Source organism: Rhamphochromis longiceps, linkage group LG9, assembly GCF_057381845.1.
Source record: "Rhamphochromis longiceps isolate RC_006_pf linkage group LG9, R_longiceps_female_GT1.1, whole genome shotgun sequence".
Taxonomy (NCBI): domain Eukaryota; kingdom Metazoa; phylum Chordata; class Actinopteri; order Cichliformes; family Cichlidae; genus Rhamphochromis; species Rhamphochromis longiceps.
Genome location: NC_140565.1, coordinates 12,011,476 through 12,031,432, shown reverse-complemented (window position 1 = coordinate 12,031,432; position 19,957 = coordinate 12,011,476). Strand labels below are relative to the sequence as shown.

The following is a 19,957-nucleotide window of genomic DNA, read 5'->3' as shown; positions in this document are numbered from 1 at the left end:
AGACTGTGCTACTGAAAACTGTTAGTCTGACTTTGGATTGTAAATATGTTTCCTTTTGTCACTTCTGTATTTGTATATGGCTCAAACTATTTGTTATGAAAGCAAAACAAACAAACTGATGTTGTATAAATTGATTCAGGATTATTTACTTCGAGTCCAGAAATCATAGCTGTCTCATCAGATCCAGTTGTGACATTAGCTATAGTTTCCGCGGAGGGTACTTGGTTCTGTATGACAGCACAGCTTTTAGGTTGAATTCAAGCGCTTGAGTACAGCCTGATAATTAGAGGCCTGCAAACATGTTTGCTGATGAACTTTGGAAGTAAAAGTACAGACAGCTATAGAAGACACAGGACACGAGATGGGTTCATTATTTCTTTTGAGTTCCATGTAACAATCCGTAACTCTGTAATTAATGAATGTGCCATTTAATCTTGGCTGCAGCCAAGATTAAATGGCACATTCATTAAATGGCTAAAATGGGTTGGCTGCCGTTCAGCATTTAGCACAAGTCAGCTTTTGATCAGAAAGTTTTCTGGTTTGATCCCTGGCTGCTCCAGTCTGCAGGCGAAATATCCTTGGACAAGATTGTAATCCCAAGCTGCTTTCTGATGCATCCATTGGAGTGTGAATGCTTTATAGAGTTTGTGAAACAGTTGTACGTGTGGTCAGATTGTTTTGTATTTGTGTGTGGATTGAAGCACATGTCTGAGAGCACATCAATCACGGCACATATTTTTTAAAATCTTAGTTTAAATAAAGTTTTTGATTATTTATTATAAAAAAGAGATGATATATATATAATGCAGTGGGCACTCTACCAGCTAACATGTCAGTTAATTTGACACATTGATTTATTTATCATTTCTTTTTCTCTCTCAGCTTTTCAGCTCCATATTTTTGCCATTTCTTCCACACTCAACTCTGTTCTACAAGGTGAGCCCACAGTTAATGTAGGAGAGGGCAGGTGGCATTAAGAGGTTTGATTGGGCAATCTAGGGCCCAGTTAGTTCTTCCTTTTGGTGAAAGCTGGGCTCTTCAGTTCAGCATGGTACAGCTCCAAAGATTCTGCAACATCAAACCCTCTGTCTGCTAATGTTACATCACCTGGGCTGAGGCAGTCCAGGTAATTGCAACAGTTTCTTGAAATTAGTTAATTCAGATATAAACAGAGTGACAGTTTACAGATTCAAACATGTCTCAGAGAAAACAGAAAAAAACAGTAAAGCCCAACTCTCCTCTTTGTGATCAGGAAGACAAAATTCAACTTCCTGATCAAGTAGACAAATCATTCAACCAGCTTCTAGAAAAGGAAGATATTCAAAAGTTGAAAGAAATGGAACTCCTAGACATGCAGGGAAGAAACTTTGAGCTCCAAGCAAAGCTTGATAAAGCACTAGAAAAACTAGTGCTGAAGGACAAAAAGAATCAGGAGCTGCAAGTAAAGCTTGATGAAAGACCGCACACAAATGAAGAGTTTCTTCAAGAAAAAAGGCTACAGGAGATAAAACAGAAGGAAATGGATTTCAAGCTCCAGGACATGGAGAAACACAACAAAGGCTTGCAAATCAAGCTTAATGAAGCTCTGCAAAAAAAATTAAGAACTCCTCCAAGAAAAACAACAACAGGACATGAAGCAGTGCAAACTCCAAGGCATGGAGGAAAAATACAAAGCGCTTCAGGTAAAGCTTGATAAAACACTGAACAAAAATAAAGAGTTGCTTCAAGAACAAAAGCAACAAGAAATTAAACAGAAACAAACGGACTGCAAGCTTGAAGACGTGCAGGAAAAATACACAGCGCTGAAAATAAAACTTGATAAAGCCAGAGGTGGGACCAAGTCATTGTTTTGCAAGTCTCAAGTAAGTCTCAAGTCTTTATCCTCAAGTCTCAAGTCAAGTCTCAAGTAATGTCAGGCAAGTCAGAGTCGAGTCTCAAGTCACTGGTGTAAAAGTCCGAGTAAAGTCACAAGTCTGAAATTTTGAATTTCAAGTCCTTTCGAGTCTTTAAAAAGAAAAAAACGAAAAAATAATGTTGCAGTTATGCTAAATGTAAATATTAGACCATGTAATTTTTAAATCTGTGTTTTTCTCAACACATGACAAAATAGTGAACGTAGAAAATATACACAAATTGTGAAATTGCACCTCTTTAAAATGCAGCTCAATTAAACCTAGCTCCAAGGATAATTTTCACCGACAGTTCTGAGATAAGCTGCATGTTATTCTTGGATGCGGTTGTAGGACCGGTGTCGTGCCAAAGTAGGTATCCCCGACAGAATTTGTTTCCCCTGTGCTGGGAGCATGCAGGAAGTACTGATGTTTTCATTTTGTGAAAAATTAGTATCGTTACATTACCATTCAGTTTGAGGGTTACAACAGAAAATTATATATTTATTGCTCACGGGGTATCAGATGGGATTATTTTAATAAACCATAAACATTTTGGCTAATAACTATTTTTATTCTCCTGTAACTTTATTATATAAAGAGCTAAATCCTCCAAAGTTTCAGGAGAAATGCGTCATAATAAGAAGTGTTTGTGAACGAAAAATCAGCAATGTGGGATACTGTTTGTCCGTGATTTACACAGGGGGAACAAATTGTGGCAGGACCAGCCTGATATTATTTGTATCCCACTATAACTTCGTTGTATAAAGAGCTAAGATCTCAAAAATGTCAGGAGTAGTCAGTCATTATAAGAAGTGTTTGTAAACTAAAAATCAACAATGTGGGATACTGTTTGTCCGTGATTTGGACAGTCCAGCGTGTGCTCCCGACGCAGGGGAAACAAATTCTGTCGGGGATACCTAGTTTGGCACGATAGTAACTTCAGGTCACTGCAACAAGCCCAGGTACAGTTTACCGACGGATGGGTGCAGGACCTTGAAATGCACCGTGTAGAACGAAAGACCATCGTACGTATCATAAGTTTACCAGTCTCACAAATCGTCTTCATAAATACACAATCGTTAACCGTTTATTAATAGGACCTTTGAGCTCAACGGTAATTAATTAGCAGTGGAAATAATTTCTGGTACGCGTTACAGAAATGTAGCAGTGACAACAATACTGTATGCTGTAATCGTACTGGGCAATTGGTGATACAAAAAACTGTTTTATCCTGTGAATAAAAGTATATGTTTTTGTCAATGTACCAAAATAACAGAAGCGAAACGCAATATTGTGTCAGGACAATTCACTATTTATGCACAACAAACAAAGGAGCGACAATTTCTGTTCAGCGCCAGACTTGCTTGTAACCTATATCACCAATTATGTTATGAAAATGACGCATTAACTACAACAGCAGACTGACCTTTGTGTAAATGCTTGGAGCAGACTAACCTGTGAGCTGGAGGGTTCTGGGACGTTATATTTGGTCTTTGAATGGCTGCAATCCAGGCCACCCGTCGCCTCTTTGTTACTTCGGAAACATGGCTCGAACAATTTCTCTTCAACAACGTAATCCGATAACAATCGATCTCTTTACCCGTCGGCTTCCCGTGGCTGTCATGCGACCGGCTATTGCAGTTAATAATACAACAGCTTCTTGCCATTTTTGTGTTTCTTTTTTATCGCTGTGATTTCAATTGAAAGCCTGCGTGCGCTCGTACCTCTTGCCACGAGTTCCCAGAATCCTTTGCGGTTTTACCCCTGAATGACGTCACATTTTCAATCTCTATATAATATGCATGTTAAATTTTATATTTGGGGTGAAATATCAAGTCTTTTCAAGTAAACCGGTTCAAGTCCAATTCAAGTCCCAGGTCATTGGTGTAAAAGTCCAAGTCAAGTCACAAGTCTTAGAACATTTTTTCAAGTCAAGTCTAAAGTCATAAAATTAATGACTCGAGTCTGACTCGAGTCCAAGTCATGTGACTCGAGTCCACACCTCTGGTTGTTTATGATCAGTAAAAAATAAAACAAACAGTGGGACACAGAGTTTTCTTAAAAATAAACACATGAAAAAAGTCTTTGGTATATTATCTTAATTGCCTCTAGATGCTCCCAGGGCTAGGACTCAGCTATCTCCAGCATGGACTGCAGGATGGAAGCAACAACAATAAAGAGGATGATAGAGAGGAGGAAGGCTCTGTGGATGACCTGCAGCTCAATGAGGCCAGTTTGGACAGCAAGGATTAGCAAGGTGATCCCTTCAGTCATCCCCCTGCACAGAGAGGAAGCAACCTATTATGCTACAATATAGTCTTTGTGCCAGCGAGGCTTGTACTTGACGCGTGGCAGTCTTCTGGCAGTAGGTGAGCCAGTCTGAGTGTGGTGCAGCCTAGCAGTGTCAGCGTTCTTTTCAGTCACTGGGCGACAGCGTGCTAGATGAGTGGCATTCCAACTCTTTCCATCACTCAGCAAGAAGGCATTCAAGCCTTTGGCTTTTGTTACTGTTACAGGAGGGGTAAATCTGGGATGTCCTTTGGGAACATGGTGGGGTTTCCTTATCCTCACACTCTCTCCTGGTAGAAAAGAAGGTTTCCGTGCGTGATGCCTACCATCAGTGTAACGTTGCATTTTCAACTGATATTTCTGAACTGAGTGACGTGCAACGTATCCAGTGGAGACACAGCAGGAGGCAAAGGGAGTACATCCAGTATAGTACGCATCTTCCTGCCACACAGGAGTTCTTAGGGAGAGGGAAGTAGAGGGAAGTAGTTGCATGCGGTGTTGCACAGTAAACTTGAAGCCAATCCAGCACAGTCGCCTTCCATGGTTTCGACTGCTGGATTGATGTCTGGATACAGGTGCGGAGGGCACGATGAAACCGTTCGATTGCTCCGTTTGCAGCTGGGTAGTAGACAGATGTTCTGCTGTGGGAGATGCCTCTATTCTGGAGGAATGAGGTGAACATTACAGAGGTGAACTGTGCACCATTGTCAGTTATGATGTTCTCTGGGTTGCCATGACGACTAAAGACAGATGAGAGGAACTGAATGACATCATCAGTAGTAGCATAAGGTGAAAAGGCAAGCTCAGGCCATTTGGAGTAGTAGTCAGTCAATGTTATGACGTATCTACAAGCAGGTATTGCAGTATCAAAAGGCCCAACAATGTCAAGACCAAGTTTTTTCCACGGTCCATCAGGCAGTGGGACGGGTTGGAGAGGAGCAGGATTAGTATGTGCAGTTTTGTCATTGGACTGGCAAAGGAGGCATGAGGTTATGGCAGACTGAACTTGTGAGTCCATTTTTGGCCACCAGTAGAGATCTCTTAATCTTTGTTTTGTGCGCACAATGGTGACTTTCATGTGCCAGTGCAATCAGTTTAGGTCTCACTGAAAGTGGTGCAATGAGCCTTGAGCCTCTGAGAACATAATCACTTAGGGTTGAGAGTTCATTACGGATTTTGTAGTAAGGTGCAAGCGTGACATCAAGTGCTTTGATTGAGGCAGGCCAGCCACTTTGTATTTGTGAACGCAAAGCAACCAGTTCAGGGCAAGTTGAACAGGCAGAGTCAAAGCCCGCAACTGGAAGTGAGGACATGGCAGCAGAAACTTGGGCTACCATTTCATGATCTGAATCTGATGTGGAATGGGAAGAAACAGGCAGGGGCAGGCGAGAGAGACAGTCAGCTGTATAGTTCTGAGAACCTGGGCGGCAAATAACATCATAGTCAAAACACAGGAGGCGGGCAGACCAGCGGGCGATGCGCATGCCAACCCTATTAAACCCTTTGGTGCTCAGCAGCGTTGTCAGAGCTTGGTGGTCTGTCCGCAGAGTGAAACGTCGGCCCCACAAATACGTTCTCCATTTCTCTGCAGCCCACACACAAGCATAAGCTTCTTTTTCAACAGTTGAGTACTTTTGATCTGTTGCAGGCAGTGTGCAGGTAGCAAACGCCACAGGTTTTTCTGTGCCATCAGGTTGCACTTGAGCAAATACAGCACCAAGCCCATAGTCACTTGCATCAGTAGAGATCACAACACGCAAGGCAGGGTCAAACAGTGCCAGTGCAGGACTATTCACCAGGAGTTTTTTTACTTCTTCAAAGCTCGCTTGTGCACCTGAAGTCCATGTGAAAGTGTTCTTGTCGTTAGCACAGCCACACATAGGGGCTACAACAGTTGCAAAGTTTGGCAAAACTTGGAGTACCATGACACCAAGCCCAGGAAGGATCTCAAACTGAGGGAACTGAGGAGGATTAAAGGGGCAGCACAGCAGCGTTTTGGAAAATAGTGTAAAGGCTTTTCAGGAAGCTTTTAGGACGCTGTGAAAATACTGAATTTGAATAGTGGAGGCTAGAAGTAGTGAATGTATCCTTCCTCTCTATCATTAGATGGAGAGAGTGTACAAAGGCCGGCATAGTGGGTCTGTGGCCATTCTTGCTTGCACTTTTGCGTGTCTGTCAGCCAGCTGTGGAGAAGAGCAAAGTTTTTACATGCAAAGAGCTGTAGTGAAAAGCAGTGTTCCAAACAATGAAATGTGTCCACTCTTTGTGCTTTTCATGCAGTAATGTTTGATGTTTGAAGCTATTTCTGCTGTTGTCCCATTCCCGGTGAAATCCGCTGTCCCTCCAATCCCGATCCTCTTGCAAAGCAATCAGCATTTGTCAGACGCATCAGTCATTGGCGGTACTCAGACAGGATCCTGGATGACTACACGTCTGGGGTGGCTAAGAGAGCAATTGAAGGATGCCATGTTTACTGAATATGTGCCTAATTTTGTCAGGACATAGCTGGGTCCATTGCTTCTGCGTGCTCTATTTTCACAAGCAAAGGCCTGGCTCTTTCTCCTGGCACCTTCTCAGGTGATCTCCATGCCGTGGCTTCTTCTCAAATCAACGTCTGGACTGCCGCAAAACAGCTGACCGTTGTCGACAGGATTCGAACCTGTGCGGGGAGACCCCAATGGATTTCGAGTCCATCGCCTTGACCGCTCGGCCACAACAACCACATTTGGTTTTGGAGCTACATACTTGAAAGACATATGTCTTCCAAGTCCTACGCCACACGTCTTTCAAGTAGGATGTGCACAACAACGGCCACGCTGGATTGTAAATGCGGTAGCTGCATGACTTTGGTGAGAAAGCTTGTGGTTTTGCAGTTCCGTGAGATCGGTGCAGCACAGCTGCGGTTGAAGCTAGCTGGCTGACATTAGCTTGCTTGTTTGCATGAACAGTAACACACACAGCTGATGATTTTGCCACCGCAAAGAGCTGATCAGTACATGGTTAGTAAAATGTTATCTTCATTCCAAACATTCAGCACAATATTTAAAGTGGGACTGGGTGTCTTTATGAAGAAGTAGCGTGTCCAATCACAGTGTCATGTAAGAAGGTATATGTATGAAGTGATGAGAACTCAAAGCCTGTGTGAACAGTGTCTTTCCACAGCAAACGGTAGCAGTGAGGCCGATGAAGAATGCACCTGGCCTGACATTGTAAGCCTTTGCAGAAAGAGCGGAGAACGTTTTTAGTGTAAAACAGTACGCAGCCCACATGCTTGAACAGCACTGCGAGAAGCAACTGCGATGGCCGGGAATCGAACCCGGGTCAACTGCTTGGAAGGCAGCTATGCTCGCCACTATACCACCATCGCTGTGAAAAACTGCAACATCACTGATTCATTGTCCGGCTTATGAAGCTTTCAGGACAATTAACAAGGTGGGCATTGTGATTACTCGCTTGTCAGGTTCTAAACTGGTCAAAAGGTAGATCACTAAAAAGACTAGTGCTTTCATGCAACTGCACATTTAATCTCATCAGCAAAGCTTCTTTGCTACTCAAGTGTGGCCTCTCACGCATTTAAACTCTTGTGTGATTTTTAGCACCTTGAGAGTCGCAATGGTCACGCGAGTTCTTCAGGTCACAGCAGACAAGGTGCGAATAGGTGTGAATCTGTCTTGGGACGAATCTGGGACGAGGACGTCTTTGGCTCCTCTCTCAAGTTATTGGACTTTGGCAAAAAGGTTTCACGCTTAATTAAAAAATGAGAGCAAGTGTCTGTGTCCCGAATACAAAGTGGGAGCTGGTTCCACAGAGAGGGGCCTGAAAAGTGATGGCTCTGCCTTCCATTGTACTTTTAAATCCCCTCGGAAGACAGCAGTCTGAGAGCAAAGCACTCTGTTGGGATGATATGGCACTGTGAGATCTTGTAGACAAAATTGGGGGTGATTATTCAAGACCTTGTGTGTGTGAGGGCAAGTATTTGGATTTTTATTTGGGATTTAATTGGGAGCCAATGAAGAGAGAAGTCCATATGGGGGAAATATACTCTCTCCTTCCAGTCCCTGACTGTGCTCTGGATGCAGCGTTTTGGAAAATAGTGTAAAGGCTTTTCGGGAAGCTTTTAGGACACTGTGAAAATACTCAATTTGAATAGTGGAGGCTAGAAGTAGTGAATGTATCCTTCCTCTCTATCATTAGATGGAGAGAGTGTACAAAGGCCGGCATAGTGTGTGTACCAGAGCAGGGCTGTGTGTAAAGCACAGCCAGGCAGCTGAACACTGTATTGTTCTCTATTTTGTCCTCTTTGAGCGGGAGACGAGCCACCACAGCTGGCAACACCTGTCAGTGAACACATTCAGGATGAAGATGGGCCATACGTCAAGAAGCCGCCAAATGCCTTCATGCTCTATCTCAAAGAGCAGAGGCCAAAGGTCATTGCTGAACTCAACATCCCTGGAAGTGCAGCCGTAAATGCAGTGGTGGGACAGAGAGTAAGTGTGTAACTCTGCATACATTTATGCATCTGTTAATGTTGTCTGCTCATGTTTTTGCATGTGTCCCAGCTGTCCTGTAGTTATGTGTAGTAGCAGTGCTCACAGTGTGTTCTTATGATCTTCTGTCCACAGTGGAAGTCGCTTTCAAACGACCAGAAAGCCAGATATTTCAAGCAGGCTGAAACAGAAAGACAGAATCATGCCAAAGAGCATCCAGCCTGGTCGACCAAAGAAAACTATGTATGTCCAAAGTGCCAACATGCAGTTCCTACATGTGTGCATCACTGCACTGAATGATGAAACAGTCACTGCACAGAGTTTGTATCAGCTAATGAAAACTCTGTGTTTGTTTTCCTCATTGGACTCCCCTGTTGCAGCCCTTCAGTTCCAGACAGAGGAAGCCTTTGTCGCAGACAGTGAGGAAGAACTGCTGTCAGTGCTGGAAGAGCTCGACCCCCTCCCCATCACTGCGCAGTCTCAGCAGCCCTCACCCACCCCTGCCTCTCCTGTAGATGCCTCTCAAACTGCATCAGTTCAACCCCGAGTTGAATTATTTCAAGACCGAGATGAGCCCATCTGTTTTGCTGAAATCCAAGAAGACATGTGGTCAGTGCTTGACTACCTCCCCGTCTCTCAGCAGTCTAATGTGCTCTCCTCTCCTCATTCACACAACTACTCGACTCCTAAACAAAATCTCATCTGTCCTGCTGATTCCCCTCCATCCAAACTGGCGTCCTCCCCTGTTGCATTCACTGAATTGCCGTCAACAACCCCCATCTTTTGCCAACTAATGAAAAACAATAATTTCATTATAGACGATTGGACCGATTTCAATTGAATTAAACTGTTACTCCTGTTATTTCAACATCTGTCTTTGTGTAAACAAATAAAAACAAACAAACAAAAGATGCTTCTGTCATAAGTTACAGCAGGATGAAACAACCTTCATGTAGTTCTTGTTTTTAACACTGCAAACCTTCTTTAGTTCTTTTGTTTCCTTTCATATTCAGCACACATCTGTCAGTGTCCACTAACTGTCAGGGAAAAGCCAGATAAAAACACTGTGGGGTCTTTTGGGACACGTGCTCGTTGGGTTTACTCATAGATATCAGAAATGATCTGTTCTGTATTCAAAGGATACACGAAGGACGTTTGTATTAAATGCAATATAGCGACTGATCATATGCTGGTTTCTTTGGGGGCTTTTCACCAACATGTTACACAAATCCAGTTTCTAACTGAAAAGAAAATCCTTCACCATTTTCTAATCAAATTCCCTGGTTTCCCATGTCAGAGATGTCATGGCTGAAAGGATCATCGCATATTGAGCTCAAAGCTAAACTCTTGTGTAGGGCCTCTTTCCATGTTGTACCATTCATTTTAAAAAGTCCTGGTAACAAGAGACAGAGGTGACTTGATGTATTACAGTTACTTCCCAATTTACAGAAATGATGTGACTTCTGACATTTTCCTAGCAGGAAATGTGCTACTGTGGGACACTGAAAGAATAAACAGCAAGGCACGTTTTGTTTTAATAACTTTTCTTTACTTCATTTGTATGAACTAGGTTTACCTTACAAAATCTTATACTGTATATAATGTTTTATGTTTAATTCATGTCAATGTCAGCTCGTGTTTACTCGGGTGAGCAGTACCGGCCCACAAAGAGAATGCTCTTGGTGGGTTTATGTCGGATGAAGAAGATGAAGTGATGGTCAAAGAACATTTCAAAGCCCACACTGAGAAGTTGTTCAGAAAAAGAAGTTGAACCTGACCAAGATGAAATCCAAAATTGGGAATTAATTGTTTTATTGTATTATTTTTAATGTCACATATGGTGTTGTGTAATCCGTGTATGTATTATGTGTCTCTGCTGATGTGTTTCATGCCTCACTTTCATTTTACTGTAATTAGGCTAGTTTTAAGTTTCTTGAGTATTCTGATAAGGATACTGTGTAGTATGATTTGCAAATGAAGAGGAATCAATTAGTCTTAAATTAATTGACTAAGAGAAATGAAGCGTTGGAAGAATGTTATGTTGATGACTATGAGGTTTCTGGGGTTTATTCAATAGAGCAACAACTGTGTGGGATCTTTATACAAATTCTTATATTCTATTTAGAGCTTGCTTTAAAGTATGTTAGCAAAAAAACAGCGCACGCATTCGTTTTCACGATTTTTGTTCTTCTTTAGTCATTGGGTCTTTTTAGGTGGTACCTCCAGGTACCACAAGGGGAAATGTGGTGGATTTTTGTGTGATATGTATAACTATACACTATATATCTATGTGCACTGAACATATATATTTTAACTTTCATGTAGAGTCTTAAGCACAAGACATTTTGCTTCACCATGGTTTATTAAGGTGGTGCAGTAACAGGGCAGTTAATGCTGCTGAGAGTTCTCCTGCATAACTCGCTCTCCAGCTAACTAACCTTCCCTAACGTCTTTCATGCAGCACATGTCTGTATCTATTTTTTCTACTCTTTTACAGAGCATCTTTTTGAGTGTCTTGATTTTAATTGGATCTAAAAGGGTTGGATCTCCACATCGTTGGTGGAAGAAGATTATCAGGATGGCTTCAAAATTTGCGACTACAGCCCCTCTTCTGTGGAACCAGCTTCCAGTTTGGATTCGGGAGACAGACACTATCTCTACTTTCAAGATTAGACTTTAAAGACTCGAAAGGACTTGAAATTCAAAGTTTCAGACTTGTGACTTTACTCGGACTTTTACACCAGTGACTTGAGACTCGACTCTGACTTGCCTGACATTACTTGAGACTTGACTTGAGACTTGAGGATAAAGACTTGAGACTTACTTGAGACTTGCAAAACAATGACTTGGTCCCACCTCTGGCTTTATCAAGTTTTATTTTCAGCGCTGTGTATTTTTCCTGCACGTCTTCAAGCTTGCAGTCCGTTTGTTTCTGTTTAATTTCTTGTTGCTTTTGTTCTTGAAGCAACTCTTTATTTTTGTTCAGTGTTTTATCAAGCTTTACCTGAAGCGCTTTGTATTTTTCCTCCATGCCTTGGAGTTTGCACTGCTTCATGTCCTGTTGTTGTTTTTCTTGGAGGAGTTCTTTCATTTTTTTGCAGAGCTTCATTAAGCTTGATTTGCAAGCCTTTGTTGTGTTTCTCCATGTCCTGGAGCTTGAAATCCATTTCCTTCTGTTTTATCTCCTGTAGCCTTTTTTCTTGAAGAAACTCTTCATTTGTGTGCGGTCTTTCATCAAGCTTTACTTGCAGCTCCTGATTCTTTTTGTCCTTCAGCACTAGTTTTTCTAGTGCTTTATCAAGCTTTGCTTGGAGCTCAAAGTTTCTTCCCTGCATGTCTAGGAGTTCCATTTCTTTCAACTTTTGAATATCTTCCTTTTCTAGAAGCTGGTTGAATGATTTGTCTACTTGATCAGGAAGTTGAATTTTGTCTTCCTGATCACAAAGAGGAGAGTTGGGCTTTACTGTTTTTTTCTGTTTTCTCTGAGACACGTTTGAATCTGTAAACTGTCACTCTGTTTATATCTGAATTAACTAATTTCAAGAAACTGTTGCAATTACCTGGACTGCCTCAGCCCAGGTGATGTAACATTAGCAGACAGAGGGTTTGATGTTGCAGAATCTTTGGAGCTGTGCCATGCTGAACTGAAGAGCCCAGCTTTCACCAAAAGGAAGAACTAACTGGGCCCTAGATTGCCCAATCAAACCTCTTAATGCCACCTGCCCTCTCCTACATTAACTGTGGGCTCACCTTGTAGAACAGAGTTGAGTGTGGAAGAAATGGCAAAAATATGGAGCTGAAAAGCTGAGAGAGAAAAAGAAATGATAAATAAATCAATGTGTCAAATTAACTGACATGTTAGCTGGTGGAGTGCCCACTGCATTATATATATATCATCTCTTTTTTATAATAAATAATCAAAAACTTTATTTAAACTAAGATTTTAAAAAATATGTGCAGTGATTGATGTGCTCTCAGACATGTGCTTCAATCCACACACAAATACAAAACAATCTGACCACACGTACAACTGTTTCACAAACTCTATAAAGCATTCACACTCCAATGGATGCATCAGAAAGCAGCTTGGGATTACAATCTTGTCCAAGGATATTTCGCCTGCAGACTGGAGCAGCCAGGGATCAAACCAGAAAACTTTCTGATCAAAAGCTGACTTGTGCTAAATGCTGAACGGCAGCCAACCCATTTTAGCCATTTAATGAATGTGCCATTTAATCTTGGCTGCAGCCAAGATTAAATGGCACATTCATTAATTACAGAGTTACGGATTGTTACATGGAACTCAAAAGAAATAATGAACCCATCTCGTGTCCTGTGTCTTCTATAGCTGTCTGTACTTTTACTTCCAAAGTTCATCAGCAAACAGTTTGCAGGCCTCTAATTATCAGGCTGTACTCAAGCGCTTGAATTCAACCTAAAAGCTGTGCTGTCATACAGAACCAAGTACCCTCCGCGGAAACTATAGCTAATGTCACAACTGGATCTGATGAGACAGCTATGATTTCTGGACTCGAAGTAAATAATCCTGAATCAATTTATACAACATCAGTTTGTTTGTTTTGCTTTCATAACAAATAGTTTGAGCCATATACAAATACAGAAGTGACAAAAGGAAACATATTTACAATCCAAAGTCAGACTAACAGTTTTCAGTAGCACAGTCTTTTATTTACAGTCTGCTTCTCCTGGTGGTAAACCTCTATCACATGTTTGGATTAAAAATTAGGCCTATATAGCTGCTGGTTCCAGCTTAAGCAATATGTTAAAAATACTAAATTCTTCATTGATTTGAGCTGTGGGGTTTGCTATACACTGGCAGAAAATTGTAGAGTAAATGGTGAAAACAAACAAACCAAATAACAAGATCCTTGAATTCCATCTTTTTTATTAACAGAAACTCCAACAAATTTGTGCCCAATTGATGATGTTTGGGACATGAAAAGTCCAGTCCAGCAGGTGGCGGTAATGCGCCTTAAAGCTTTAACCGCCAAAAAATACAAGAGCAGAAGAAGAAGAAGCCGAGTTCCCGCTTTATGGCGTTTTTCTCTCCGATTATAGTCAAGACTGATTTAAAGGTAAGCACCGAGCTAATATTAATCCGAGTCTAGTTAATCTTGAGTTTAGCTCCTGAATGAGGCTTTCTGTTGCTCTCCTCGGTGTCTCTTCTCAAGTTTTTGTGAACCAGTTGGAAAAAAAAATCTGACTAAATTGACTCAAGCTGCTTTAAACTAATTTACAGAAAGATATCAGCAAAAGGTTGTGAAACACAGAGAAGAAAATAATTTTATTAGAAGAAAGCTTTTAAATGAGCTCATTGTAATCAGAGTTTCTGTTGTTTTATTAGTCTGTTATTAAGGCTACTTAGCATCTCTGTGGCACCTGCACAGCTTATGAATGCAGCTTGCTAACTAAGCTAGCTAGCGCCACCCTTCTTCCATATAAGGTCACTTCCGGCTCCAAAAGACCCAACATGTTGGCGGTAAAAGTGCTATAATGAAATACATTTATGAGAAATGTAAAAATAAATGTGTTCCAGGCTAAAACACAGCTGCCTTTATCAGCGCAAAGTTGTGATGAGGCTTACTCAGATGATGGCTCAGATTTCTACACCCACTCGGATATACAGATGAAATCAAGACAAGTACATCAATACAAAAATTCACAGGATTGTTCAAAAAATAATAAATTGTATGAATATAGGAAATCTTCCTCTCAGTGACTGAGTTGTCTCATTGTGTCCTCATTTTTTATAAATCAAGGCCTGAGTAACCCAACCTTAAGTGTTCATTAAGGTTTTTGTCACATAGATAGAAAATAAACTCAGAGATTAAGCGGCTGTTATAAACAGAGTGATTAGTTTATGTAAAAAATGTAGTTTGTTGTTGTTCTGGTTTACGTGCTGAAAATGGTTTTATTTGTGTATGTTCAATGTGTTAGACTTGTACATAGTTAAATATATGATCAAATAATGTTGAATCCTGGATATGGATTTGTAAGCAATGAAATTTGAAATAAGGGGGTAGGAACAAGAAAACTTCATCCTACTCCTTTTCGAGCACACACATTCTGTAGACATAGATATTTACATGAAAACTTGATGATTTTTAAGTTTTGTTATTTTTATTTTTTTCTGTTGTTATTTCAATTATATTTGCATGTTTGAAATAAATTATCTATCTATCTATCTATCTATCTATCTATCTATCTATCTATCTATCTATCTATCTATCTATCTATCTATCTATCTATCTATCTATCATTTCTCACGGCACACGTATATTGTCGGGTTTTTTCTTGGCCAGGGCATATTTTAAAGAGGAATTGCTCTCCTGGTACTGGTGTGCCATACTGCTGAATTTGGTATCGGTGCTCAAACCTTTTGTGTTTGTTTCAAACAAGTTGTCCACCCAAGGAAGCTAAAATGTGTTCTGTGTGTTCTCAGATGAACATATGAGACACTTTGACTCTTCAGTGCAGTGTGGAGCTTAACAAAGTTCTGTTTTGTGTCCCAGCTGATCAGGAGGAGGAGAAGAGTCTGACGGAGCAGCAGAGGAAATTTCAGCTACTTGGACTCAGCTCAGCCACTGCAGAGAAAACAATGAGCTCAACACAGAAGGTGACAGATACTAGTGTTAAGAAATACTCCATTAAAAGCTGAAGTACTGATATGTATATTTTATGCTAAACTAAGTGAACCTTGTGCAATATTAATGTAATGTAGAAATAATGTATACAATGTATACAATGCCTACATCTTAGACGGTGACGTTGCCTCTAAACATCAAAATGAGCAGGAAGATGTTAAAGTGGGATTCAGCAGGATTCAACCCTAAAATCAGCTGTAGTGGCTCAGTGTGGGGAAAAGGGTCACAGCTCACAATCATTTCTATTGAGAGCTCCAGTAGATTTTTTTTAATGTGCAGGCTGTGATCAGCTGACCTGCTGCTCTCTGTGAATTCAACCAGATGTCAGCAGATGTTTCATGAGTTGTCCTGGCTGATTTCCTTTCTCTACACTGACAGTACACTGTCTTTATATTAGACACTAACCTGTTGGTATGTGGGTGGAGCTCAGTGAATGAATGTCAGCATCATGAGCTTAAGTTTAAGTTAATCTCTGCTACACTTGATGTAATCTAACTCTGACATGAGCACCACAGTCACTGTGCACCAGTCACACACTGTTCTTTACTTAAATCCATCACATTACAGTAAACTTGCCTGCTTATCCTGCACTAACCTGCAGAGGATTTTACTGCAGTCTTTACATCACATTGTGAGACAAACTGCACACAAACAGTTTGTGTGTTTACTGATGTTTGTTGGGCTGATAGAATCGCTGCATTTGAAATTACCTGCCACATAAAAAATATTACTCCATTTATTCTCGCTCGTCTTCTGTATTGCTAACTAGATGTTGAAATACCGCGACCGCAACTTATCAGCACCTGCAGTCGTTCAGGTTCTGGTGGTGTTTGGTGCCACACTCCACCTTCAGGTTTAAAACTAGTGTTAATGGAGGGAGTTTGAAGCTTCAGTTTGTTTAATGACTGCATTTCACTCACTGCCTCTGTTTGTATCTCTGTCACTGCAGGACCAACGTGGACCGAGAAGTCAGCGCTCTCAGGAGGCCGACAAACCTCACAGAAGAAAGAGAGAGAAAAAAAACACCTGTGACGAGTGTGGGAAGGATTTTACCTGGAAGTTTAAACTAAAACAACATCAGCTCATCCACACTGGAGAGAGACCGTTCAGCTGTGACTTGTGTGGAAAGTCGTTTTCCTGGAAGAATTCCCTAAAAACACACCAAGTCGTCCACAGTGGAGTTAAAGCTTACAGCTGTGATCAGTGTGGCAGAGCTTTTACTCAAAGTAGCCACTTGCAGAGACATCTAGTTACCCACTCTGGAGTTAAGGCATACAGCTGTGACATCTGTGGAAAAACTTTCAGCCAGCTAGGGTACCGAAATATACACCTACGCATTCACTCCGGAGAAGATGTGTACTGGTGTGATCAGTGTGGCAAATACTTTACAACAGACGCACACTTACAACGCCACATGTTTACCCACACTGAGGAGAGACCTTATCAATGTGACCTGTGTGAGAAGACTTTTAAAACTCCACAGTACCTGAGACAACACCAACAGATCCACACCAGAAAGAGACTCTACAAGTGCAGTTACTGTGAGGTTTGTATTTTTATTTTATTCTTGTAAGTTCAGTCTGACTGTTTGGAACAAGTCTGCTCATTAAATTGTGTTAGCATGTTAGCACTTCTACTGCACCGAAGAGTAGCTCTGAGCCATTATTCAGGTTTTCATTTCATTTAAGTGTAAGTCAGATGTTACTGTAATATTAAATAAGTATTGCTGTAGTATTATGGTGGTAGTATTGTAGTTATTGTAGCCCAGTAAACTGAGTGTGTTAATTGAAACAGTAAAATGTAATTGGACGTCTGCAGAGATGCTCTTTATTTCAGGCGACTTTCAGGATAAAAGTGTTGAAGGACTGACTTACACTGTCTTTGTGTCTTTGTTTAGAAGCAGAGCGACACAGATGGATCCACTTCTCAACCCTGTCATCGCTGTGGTGGTGGGAAAGACTTTCGTTGTGACATCTGTGGAAAAACTTTCAGTCTGCAAGCCGGCCTAAAAATACATCAACGTAAACACACTGGAGACAAACTGAAATACTGCAAAGAATGTGGGAGAAGCTTCCCCACATCAGCTGAGTTAAAACAACATGAACTCTTTCACAGTGGGGTCAAAAAGCACCTCTGTGATCAGTGTGGGTCATCCTTCACCACTGCAGGTCAGCTTAAAACACACAAACGAGTCCACACAGGAGAGAAACCATACAAGTGCAGACACTGTGACAAAAGCTTCTCACAGTCAAGTAGTCGTAACGAGCATGAACGTACACACATGGAAGGAAACTACAGCTGTGAGCAGTGTGACAAGAGCTTCAGTAATCTCAGTTCATACTCTGCACACAAACGATCCCACGTTACTAATAAACTGTTTCACTGTTACCACTGTGCCAAAACATTCACTTCATCATCTGCTCTGTGCAAACATCAGCGCGATCACGCAGGGCTGAAATCGTTCCCATCACAGGACGACAGCGAATCTGAAGAGAGAGAAACATCCTCTGGTTTCAGAGTCCAACTTAAAACCCTGGAGATCAGGCTCCACAGAGTTCAGGTCGGCTCTCCTTAAGTTTAAGTTAAAGTTCAAATGAGGCTGTGAATCAAACTTCCTGTAGTTCCATTTTAATCTTTATAAATTGTTCTTCTGTTTGTGTTCAGTCGTTACCTTTTTTTTCAGTGGTTGGATTAAAAATCAGTTTTCTGTTGTTTAAGTTTTTATTGAATGTATTTTGTTAAATAAAGTTAAAATATTGTTAAATAAAGAATTGTTTGAACGACAAAGATTTTGAGCCATGATGTCATTTCCTGTATTTCAGAGTAAAGACTGAAGTGACGAATGGAAACATGTTTACAGTCATGGAATAAACACTGATGGGTCATCTGTAGGAAGTTCTATTGCTGACCTGACAGACTCGACCTTGTTTACAAAGAAAGAAAGGAACTGATGACATGTGTCAGCAGAGGCTTTCAGGGTTGTTTAGAGTAGAGCTGATAGTCTTAAAGAGAACACGGCGATTTTGACAATTTAACACAATGATCTGAGAAAAATGTCTGTTTCTCTCATTTTCACCGTATTCTGATCAAATTTCCAACATTCTTTTAACATGACCGGTACCGGTCCGTGAGTCATTTGGTACCGGGCCGCGAGAGTTGAGGCTCAGGTGTGAAATGTATGGTTTTCAGGGTTTTTATCGGTTTTCAGTGTTATTTTGTTAGTGTTTTTATCGTTAACTCGGTTTTCCTGGGTCTTTTCACGTGTGTTATGAATAAATCTTCTTTTTTTCGGTATCGGTACTAGTTTTATTTTGTTGAATTTATCCGCAACACCTTAAAGGCCGGTCCGTGAAAATATTGTTGGGCATAAACCGGTCCGTGGCGCAAAAAAGGTTGGGGACCGCTGCTGTAAAGTATAAAAAAAAACTCCTCCCCCTGCTACGCCTCAGTAATCTAATGTATTCATCAATTGTTCTCTTAATTATTCAAAGTTGGTTCAACTTATCATGTTCTGGGTTCTATCCTTTATGTATTTAATCTTCAATTTTATTTATTTGTGTAAGCGATATTTTTGACAACCTTTAACACACTTAAAGAGCCGCTTTCACCGTCTTCCCTCCAGCTGTTTCCTGTTGCTCGCTCTCTTCTTCTCTTATCTGATCATCTCGAGCACGTCTTGTACAACACTGTTACTTTTGCAGGCACACATTCGGTTACAAGCTCAACCACATTTTGCCCTATATACAGTGGGGCAAAAAAGTATTTAGTCAGCCACCGATTGTGCAAGTTCCCCCACCTAAAATGATGACAGAGGTCAGTAATTTGCACCAGAGGTACACTTCAACTGTGAGAGACAGAATGTGAAAAAAAAATCCATGAATCCACATGGTAGGATTTGTAAAGAATTTATTCGTAAATCAGGGTGGAAAATAAGTATTTGGTCACCTCAAACATGGAAAATCTCTGGCTCTCACAGACCTGTAACGTCTTCTGTAAGAAGCTTTTCTGTCCCCCACTCGTTACCTGTATGAATAGCACCTGTTTGAACTCATCATCTGTATAAAAGACACCTGTCCACAGCCTCAAACAGTCAGACTCCAAACTCCGCCATGGCCAAGACCAAAGAGCTTTCGAAGGACACCAGGAAAAGTATTGTAGACCTGCACCAGACTGGGAAGAGTGAATCTACAATAGGCAAGCAGCTTGGTGTGAAAAAATCAACTGTGGGAGCAATCATCAGAAAATGGAAGACATACAAGACCACTGATAATCTCCCTCGATCTGGGGCTCCACGCAAGATCTCATCCCGTGGGGTCAAAATGATCATGAGAACGGTGAGCAAAGATCCCAGAACCACACGGGGGGACCTGGTGAATGACCTGCAGAGAGCTGGGACCAAAGTAACAAAGGTCACCATCAGTAACACACTACAACGGCAGGGAATCAAATCCCGCAGTGCCAGACGTGTTCCGCTGCTGAAGCCAGTGCATGTCCAGGCCCGTCTGAAGTTTGCCAGAGAGCACATGGATGATACAGCAGAGGATTGGGAGAATGTCATGTGGTCAGATGAAACCAAAGTAGAACTTTTTGGTATAAACTCCACTCGTCGTGTTTGGAGGAAGAA

General features: G+C 41.2%; 2 protein-coding genes, 2 non-coding genes and 1 pseudogene across 4 annotated transcripts in view; 2 read left to right on the top strand and 3 right to left on the bottom strand.

The window, feature by feature from the left end:
* The window catches only part of LOC146661809 (uncharacterized), a 57,057-nt pseudogene extending 39,188 nt beyond the window's left edge, over positions 1-17,869 (top strand).
* The window catches only part of LOC146661782 (uncharacterized), a 517,204-nt gene that overhangs the window by 4,511 nt on the left and 492,736 nt on the right, over positions 1-19,957 (bottom strand). The gene's annotated exons all lie outside the window — the stretch shown is intronic.
* Positions 6,820-6,901, bottom strand: trnas-cga (transfer RNA serine (anticodon CGA)). Its single transcript has one exon. It is a non-coding gene; the product is annotated as a tRNA-Ser (tRNA).
* trnag-ucc (transfer RNA glycine (anticodon UCC)) lies at positions 7,477-7,548 on the bottom strand. The gene has a single exon. It is a non-coding gene; the product is annotated as a tRNA-Gly (tRNA).
* On the top strand, positions 8,540-9,482 carry LOC146661810 (transcription factor 7-like). The gene is made up of 3 exons (XM_085418311.1): positions 8,540-8,668; positions 8,804-8,911; positions 9,049-9,482. The coding sequence occupies exons 1-3, from the start codon at positions 8,579-8,581 to the stop codon at positions 9,181-9,183; spliced, it is 333 nt and encodes a 110-aa protein (XP_085274437.1). The 5' UTR covers positions 8,540-8,578; the 3' UTR covers positions 9,184-9,482.

Coding starts and splice junctions, on each gene's coding strand:
- LOC146661810 (XM_085418311.1), top strand. CDS start 8,579: ATGCTCTATCTCAAAGAGCAGAGGCCAAAGGTCATTGCTGAACTCAAC. Junction 8,669..8,803: donor ATGCAGTGGTGGGACAGAGA/GTAAGTGTGTAA, acceptor TTCTGTCCACAG/TGGAAGTCGCTTTCAAACGA. Junction 8,912..9,048: donor GGTCGACCAAAGAAAACTAT/GTATGTCCAAAG, acceptor CCCCTGTTGCAG/CCCTTCAGTTCCAGACAGAG.